Source organism: Trachurus trachurus, assembly GCF_905171665.1.
Source record: "Trachurus trachurus genome assembly, chromosome: 13".
Taxonomy (NCBI): domain Eukaryota; kingdom Metazoa; phylum Chordata; class Actinopteri; order Carangiformes; family Carangidae; genus Trachurus; species Trachurus trachurus.
Window position 1 is genome coordinate 737,533 of NC_139892.1, and position 7,766 is coordinate 745,298.

At 44.5% G+C, this 7,766-nt stretch overlaps 1 protein-coding gene across 1 annotated transcript in view; it reads right to left on the reverse strand.

Annotated features, from left to right (window-relative positions):
- LOC310995736 (NACHT, LRR and PYD domains-containing protein 3-like) overlaps positions 1–7,766 on the reverse strand; it is a gene marked incomplete at its 3' end in the record, with an annotated part of 361,364 nt that overhangs the window by 6,425 nt on the left and 347,173 nt on the right. Inside the window, 4 exon segments of the mRNA XM_083984859.1 lie at positions 105–333; positions 494–572; positions 755–868; positions 1,858–1,971. Of these exon segments, the coding sequence (XP_083840985.1) occupies positions 105–333; positions 494–572; positions 755–868; positions 1,858–1,971 (536 nt within the window).

Consider the following 7,766-nt stretch of genomic DNA (forward strand, 5'->3'; position numbering starts at 1 on the left):
ATTCCTCTAAATAGCGACTATATGAACATGTTTTCCTCCATGTGTTGATGTCAGTGAATGTCTCATTTGTTCATCATGTTGAATCTTTAGAGAAATCCTCTTACTGCTCTCCAGACGCTCAGCCAGCTCCTCCTGCTTCATCCCCCTCAGGAAGTTCACTGTGATCTTCACTAATGCCTCTCTGCTGCTCCTCCTCTGCTCTTCATCCTCACCATCCAACACCTCCTCATCCTCCCTCTGACTCCCTGAGCATTCTGGGTAATCTGGACTCAGAGCCTTGTGGATCTTCTTCAGCTCGTTCTTGACAAAAGTGACCATGTTCTCCTCCAGCAGCTGGAACAGAAACTCTATGAGTGACAGCATCAAACTAAAACCATGGAGCCAAACATCAGATCCATGTTGGACAGACTGACAATCCACTGGTGTCAAAGTGCAGCATGGAGATGATGGTGAACACAACAGATGTAACAGCAGCTGTTGGACATGTCCTCACCATAAATATGGAGTCCAGGTGTGTTTGATGCTGCTGGGCAGACTGACCACTGGGAACCTCTGAGCTCTCCTGCTCCACTCTGTGGAGGAATCAGTGTCAAGTCAACATCAGTACAGAGAGATAATACAAGATGGACTTTATATGTCCCCTGAGGACGTTGACAACAGACAGAGACACTCTGGTTGCGACCTGGTCCAACAACACGTCGTACAAACTGGTTCTTTTCTACAATAACCTGAGTCTGACTCAGTTACAGCTTACATCTGATCAGCTGGTCCACGTCCTCCTTTAAAGTGAATGATCCAGCCCTTTGAGTCGTTGCTCTTTAAAGACAGGCAGCTGGTTTCAGCAGAGTCTGGTCTCCGCTGCTGGATCCTGAAACAACAACACAACTCATGTTTAACAGTTTTAGGTTTTCAAATGAATTCTCTGCAAAGTTATTTTAAGGGTTACAAATGTGAATGACTTCCTTTTCCTACATTTTGTAACAATGGGCCTCATTCACCAATATCTCTTTAAGTTCATTCATCTTCTATACAGCTCATCCTCACTAGGGTGGAGGGTGAGCTGGAGCCTTTCTCAGCTGACTTTGGGCAGGAGGCGGGTTCACCCTGGACAGCTCACCAGTCTATCACAGGGCCAACATATACAGACACACATTCACACCTATGGGTGATTTAGAGTCACCAGTTAACCTGCATGTCTTTGGTCTGTGGGAGGAAGCTGGAGAGAACACACATGCACAGGGAAAAACATGCAAACTCTACGTCAGTACATGAACATGTTGTTGAATCAAGAATGCCAGAGAAGGTGAGTTGAGAAAGAAAGTTAAAATGCCCAAACAAAAATCTAAAGGGAGCATCGGACTCCAAATGTAACAGAGGTCCACGGGTGTGCCACAGTCACGAGGGACCAGTAAGGTGAAGTGACAGGTTGTGGCGGTTGGTGGTACCGGAAGTAAACTCACTCACCCATAAAAGACGTGCTAACCAATTTGTCAAGCGGTTGTCAACCTCTCGGCGAAGCAGTTAGTATTGTCGCCTCCGGTGCGGGAGGTCGCGGGATCGATCCTCGCTCAGGGCAGGTCCGAACCAAACAACATCGGTCACACAAACATAAAAAGAACTTTAGTGCTGAAGTGGAGCGACTGCTGCAGGAAGTGAACAAAAAGCAGCTGTTATATTTAGTAGCGTCAGCGGAGGATGCAATAACAGAAAAAAAGATGCATGGGATGCTGTCAGTCATTCACTGAACATGTGTCTGAGTTATAACTCAGTTTTCAATGAGAATCATTGAAATTTGACTCCACTGGAAGAACGTTCAACAGAAACTCAAAAACTTTGAAATGTAGTTTTGTCTCTTACATCTGATCAGCTGATCCACGTCCTCCTTTAAAGTCAATGCCTAAGCCCTTTGACATGTTGCTCTTTAAAGACAGACAGCTGGGTTCAGGAGAGTCTGGTCTCTGCTGCTGGATCCTGAAACAACAACACAACTGATGTGAAATAGTTTTAGGTTTTCAAAATAAACAACAACAACTTATTTCCTTATTCCTGTAGATAAAGCTGTAAGTGATGACATTGAAGGATTTTCTTATACCAGAATATGTTATTTATATGTGTGTTTTGTTCAGTAGATGAGTTGAAGTTTCTATCTTTACGTGAGTTTTGCTCGTTCTCTCTCTCAGTATTTATGGACGTCTGTTGGTCTGCTCCTGTAAGAAGCAGCTGCTGAGATTCTGCTTCAGCTCCTGTAACTGATGTGATCCTCTGTCTCTGCTCTCTGTGTCTGACATCACTCTGAACTCACTAGAAATCACTAGTCAGCCCCTCATCCTGTTGCACACCTCAAAGCTGCCACCAGGAGGCGACTTGATGCAGCCAACATCACCATGTTCCTTCTACCAGGTGGAAACAACACCATCAACATTTAAAGGGACAACAAGGAGTTTCTCCATCGGCAGAACGAAAAATTCCGCGACAATAAAAAAGTCTCATATTAATGTGGATGAATCTACGTTACCCACACTTGTTAATGGGCCCATTTTCAATAAATATATCGTTTTGTCTCTATCGTTATTTTGTTATTATTAGTAGTGGCGGAAATGCTGGGCGAGCCGACCAGCGTTTCCTACTTTCCTGCTTTTGCCCGACCGGTCATGAGAATAACGCAGCCGAATCACCGTTTATGGTCGGAACTACGACGGTATCTGATCATCTTCGAACCTCTGACTTTAATTCTTGATGAAAACATTCTTGGCAAGATGTCCATCTTGCGCTGGTCCAAGAATTTCACCGTGCGCGTAGGCTTGGGCGATAGGACAAATGTATCGCCAATCGACCACCGGCTGAGTCCGTCACGGTTGATTTAATTTTTGACGATTGTCTGGGCGATTTTTTTTTGCATTTTGTTTCGCCAAATTAATGGTCTGCCTCCACAGAATTCAACTCTAATTTACATGGAGCACAATTCAAAGCGTGTGTAAATTGGATCTGGCAGCTATAGTTATGTAATATGTATGTTATTCACACTGATTTCCGACGAGTCTCTCACAAAATACGGCAGTGATGGCAGAGATGAAAGCAACGTCAGTTCATAAATCATATTTGAGAACTAGATAAAAACTTAAGTGCAGTTACACACTGATCGTTTTAATAGGCCAGGTAGTGTCAGGACCACATAATGTGGTCCAGACATAAGACTGTCTTTTTTGTTAAGTTTTTAGTTGAGTTTTCTGTCTTTGTCTCATTTCCTGTTTTATTTTGAAGTCTGTGTCCTACCCCTGTCTTCCTGTCAAGTTTCCCGCTTGTGTGATTGCCTTCCCCGCCCCAATGTGTTTCACCTGTGCCTCGTTGTCTCCCTAGTGTGTGGCTCTGAAGCTGTGCTTCCCATTCCTCCTGTGCCAGATTGTCTTGTCGTGTCGTTGTGAGCATTCCAGCATTATTCTCCCTGAGTATTCCTCGTGTGACCAGTTTTGTGTATTTTTTGACCTTTGAGCTTGCCCGCCAGATCTGTACTGTTGCCTGATTGATTGACTTCCTGGTCCTTTTTTGAATAAACGACCCTGATTCTGCCTGAACCCTCTGACTCTGTATTGTGTTGCCTTTGAGTTCCTGACAGGTAGCCTATGTTGTCCTGTTCTCCCACCTGTTTGCTCAGGCTGTGAGCGGAGACGTCCGGCGGGGCACGCAACATTTCTCGCCCATTACACATCCTACCCTCTGCTGAATTATTTTTTAGAAGAGCGTGACAGCTGTAATGTTTTATGATATTCAGTGTGCCCTTATTTTGAAATCCTTGTACCGGGGGTTACTGTTACCAAGGATACGGAAATAAAAGTAGCGAAGCTCCGGACAGAGTTGCGGTGATTGTATCCACTTTATGATATGTTAAGAAAACACATGAGTCTATCACAACAAATTGGTTTTCCAGGACAGATCAAATCCGTTAGATCATCATGCTGATTATCCATACGTTCTCACGGCCCGGACTTCTACCAATAGTTTTTTGTGAGGGTGTGTGTCTGTGTGTGCCGACCGGACCGTCTTATAGACATCCCTGCCCCTCATCATAGGGTTTTGGTTTTTCCAGAATAGGTTCATCAGCTGGCTTGTACAAGGTGACACGGTAGTTCACACGTCGGGCATGTGGCTTCAGAGCAGAGTGGCATGGAGGAAGGCGAGCCAGGTCAACCTTAGACTTGCAACTGAGTTTCTTGTCCTCCCCCACCATGTTGCATAGCAACTTGGCACGGACAACATCCACTGAAGACTCACAACTCTGTCCAGACATCAGACAGGTGAATTGCTCCAACTGCCTCAGCATCTCAGGCTTGACACTCCAGCAGTCACTGAGTTGACTGAATACGTGAAACCTGGGATTCTTCTTCAAGGGCCCCACCTTCCGGGGTGTCGAGTGGCGCAGTGGGTTAAGCAGGCGCCCCATATATTGAGGCTATAGTCCTCGTGCAGGCGGCCCTGGTTTGAATCCCACATCGGACGGCCCTTTCCTGCGTGTCATTCCCCCCCTCTCTGCCTCCCTATTTCCTGTCTCTCTCAACTGTACTGTCAAATAAAGGCATGAAAAAGCCAAAAATATATACATGGCACTGGTACAGTCTTCTCCACTGAACACATAGAACCCAAGAAGAGTGGTGTGGTGGTCTTCTCCCAGGGATTCTGCAAGCTCAGAGATGTTGAGAAGCTTCCTGGATCTTCACACTGTAGGGGTCTGATGAAGTCAGCTTTAGCAGCCTTGCCCACAGCTTCTGCTCCCACTGTAACACGTCCATCTCAACATCAATGGGGACAGGTGCACCAGAAGCCAGGCAGTAGTAGTATTGCAGAATCCTGGGAGAAGACCACCGCGCCACTCTTCTTGGGTTCTATGTGTTCAGTGGAGAAGACTGTACCAGTGCCATCAAAGGGAGAAGGAAGGTGGGGCTCTTGAAGAAGAATCCCCGATTTCACGTATTCAGTCAACTCAGTGACTGCTAGAGTGTCAAGCCTGAGATGCTGAGGCAGTTGGAGCAATTCACCTGTCTGATGTCTGGACAGAGTTGTGAGTCTTCAGTGGATGTTGTCCGTGCCAAGTTGCTACTCAACATGGTGGGGGAGGACAAGAAACTCACTTGCAAGTCTAAGGTTGACCTGGCTCGCCTTCCTCCATGCCACTCTGCTCTGAAGCCACATGCCCGATGTGTGAACTACCGTGTCGCCTTGTACAAGCCAGCTGATGAACCTATTCTGGAAAAACCAAAACCCTATGATGAGGGGCAGGGATGGATGAAGACTGATGAAGGAGTGTTGAAACCGGTGTGGTCCTGTGGTCCTATCCTACCAACTTCACTGGTTGATCCCCATGACACTGGAGAGCATGAACAGGAAGAGGAGGAGAAAGAGGAAGGAGAGGATGAGTTTAACTTTGATGATTTCAGTGAAAACGATGATGAGTGATGCATAGTCGAGAACCATTTACTTGACTGTTTATCTGGCATGGGAAAGAGAAGAGTGGTCACATCAACAAGAGTTCTATTATGATGTTTGATCCAAATAAACCTTGGTTAAACACACAACAACCTCTGTCTAGACACCTTATTTGGTATCTCCAATATTGGCGTCTTGTAATTGGTAAAAGGGTTAGGTTTGCTTACTAGCATGCCACCAACATGTGATCACTTTATGAATAGTTTTATTGTGATCTCTGACCCCCAAAACATGGGTGTAGACACCTTATTTGTTCAGATATCTGCAGTATTGGCTGAGATATAGTGAAATTAGGTTTTTTCGATAATGGCGGCACTAATTTGCATAAAAATGATACATGGGACATTCTGACAACTTTTTAACATAGTTCATCATTTTCTACACATTTTTTCCAATCTAGAAACACTGGTTAGAAGTATATTTCCGGGGGGTGCATGATACCCCCCTCTTCATACTAGACTATCCACACACGTGTCATAACTGCCGAATATATCGTCAACCGCAGATTTAAAGGATGACGGTGGCCGATTGGAAATTTTTAACCTATCGCCCAAGCCTACGTGTGCGCAGAGGCTCATGGGAAATGTAGTGTGAAAACACTTCGCTTTCCAAAACTCCTCGTTGTCCCTTTAATGCAAATGAAATGATGATTTTAGCCCAGTGGTTACCCCTTGTTTGAAGTAGATGGTGCTGACATATTTCCTGTTGCTGCTGGGCTGCACTGTGAGCATCACTGAATATTAACATGTGTATGTTCAGACAGAGACTCTTTACTGCAGCTGGACAACGTTCTGCACCTACTGGAACTCACTCCCACTACACATACACACTCTGGACTCCATCGACACCTTCAAATCCCACCTCAAAACACATCTTTTTAAGTTGTCCTACTCCCTATAATACTGTCCCCCAACCGTTTTATCCACGTTATCTATTTATCTAGCCACATTGTATTTTCTCTGTATGTATTTATATTATGTGCTATTGTATTTCATATCTGTTTTGTTTTCTGTTTCTTACATGTAAGGTGACCGTGGGTGTTAGAAAGACGCCAACAAATAAAATGTATTATTATTATTATTATTATTAATGTGTGTCTGAGTTAAATCTCAGACTGGTGAATCATTGAAATTTAAGCTGGATAAACTCATTTCCATTCCGACCTTCAAAGAGGCCATCTCGCACCTTGTTACAGACTCCTGCAACTGCTTTTCTTCCGTCTAACCCTTTCCTCAGTCTACCTGTACTCTGTGTTGAGCGCCCATACCTGCCACTTTTGGTCCAGGCTCCTTTTCTTGTGATATGTTGTTGCATACCCTGTTAATAACTCTGTCTTTATGTATTTGTGTTGTGATGTTGCAACTCATCCTCGCTATTAACCTTGCCTGTTCTCTGTCTTTCATGTTGTATCAGTTTAACCTTCCTTATGCCTTCCCAACCCTTTGTAATACTAGTGTGTTATATTTCTCTGCCTTGCCCGCCACTGCCTGTCTTGCTGCTTTGCCTGTATGACTGAATAGCTGTTTGTTTAACCCTTTCTTGTCCCTGTCACTCTCTTGCTTGCATAGCCATACTTGTGTATTGTCTTAGTTGTCATCCTGCTACATGTCTGTATAGTTTGCGCTTTGTGCCACTGCTTTTAACCAGTACTTTTTTTTCACAGCCCTCTCCCCCTCTCCCCTCAAGAAGCTTGTGCTTTTTGTCAGGCCATCATTGCAAATAAGAACTTGTTCTTAATGATTTTTGCCTGGTTAAATAAAGGTTAAATAAAAATAAAAAATGTTTTGACTCCACAGGAAGAATGTTCAACAGCTTTGAAATTTAGTTTTGTCTTACATATCAGCTAAGCCCTTTAACATGTTGCTCTTTAAAGACAGACAGCTGGGTTCAGCAGAGTCTGGTCTCTGCTGCTGGATCCTGAAACAACAACACAACTGATAAATGTTGGAGAAAAACTGATGAAAAATATCAAAAACACAACAACTGACTTTTAGAGAGAAAAGTCTTTCTGACTGTTTTATATTCTGACCTTTGACCTGTGGTCTGGCTCTTGGTTTTAGAGGGAGGGGCTCCCTCCTCTCTGTCCTCACACTGATCCATGCTGCTGAGCTCACATCCACATCAGCTCACACACACTTTGTAGCTTCACCTGCAGAGGAAACACACATCATTCATCTGCACAGCAGCTCACATGTCCATCATGTCTCCAGCTGCTCCTCCACTGATTGGCTCTTCTTCTCTGCTTCATATCAGTGTCAGTTGAATGCAGTCACAGCAGTGAGGAAGAG